Consider the following 517-nt stretch of genomic DNA (forward strand, 5'->3'; position numbering starts at 1 on the left):
ATATATCTTTTATTATAATATTTTACTTAGCGTAGCTTTTACTTATTAAGCCTTAGCTCCTCACTCCTGTACCTTTTTATCTTTATACATTTATATATTTTTCAATATATATTTTTAACTTTTATACTTCCATATATTTATTAACTATTATTTAACAAGTATTTTTTGAACCTAATACTGAGTAATATTGAGTAAAAAAAATTGTTCTCTCTGGCACAGAGAATCACATTTTGCATATATAAAATATTTAGGACCCGGAACCAGCGGAACCATGGACTGGTAACAGAGATGCCTCGAAACACGGAAACAACTCCGTGCAAATGAATGTTTTCACACGCGAAATTGAAGGTGATGAAGATTGTCTCTATTTAAATGTGTACACCACGAAAATCGAACCTTCGAAGAAGCGTGCGGTAATGGTGTGGATCCACGGCGGTGGTTTCTTTTTTGGTTCCGGTGATAAACTCTTCTACGGTCCCGATTACATTGTACCGAAAAATGTAGTTTTGGTTACCTT

At 33.8% G+C, this 517-nt stretch overlaps 1 protein-coding gene across 1 annotated transcript; it reads left to right on the forward strand.

The window, feature by feature from the left end:
• Positions 1-251: 251 nt before the first annotated feature.
• Positions 252-513, forward strand: LOC105461441 (esterase SG1-like; the record flags this gene model as incomplete). Its single annotated transcript, XM_011707935.1, has 1 exon — positions 252-513. A coding segment is annotated over one exon (262 nt), but the record flags the coding sequence as incomplete, so codon positions are not given.
• Between the last annotated feature and the right edge of the window lie 4 nt (positions 514-517).

Source organism: Wasmannia auropunctata, unplaced genomic scaffold, assembly GCF_000956235.1.
Source record: "Wasmannia auropunctata unplaced genomic scaffold, wasmannia.A_1.0 LD288281.1, whole genome shotgun sequence".
NCBI classification, from domain to species: Eukaryota; Metazoa; Arthropoda; class Insecta; order Hymenoptera; family Formicidae; genus Wasmannia; species Wasmannia auropunctata.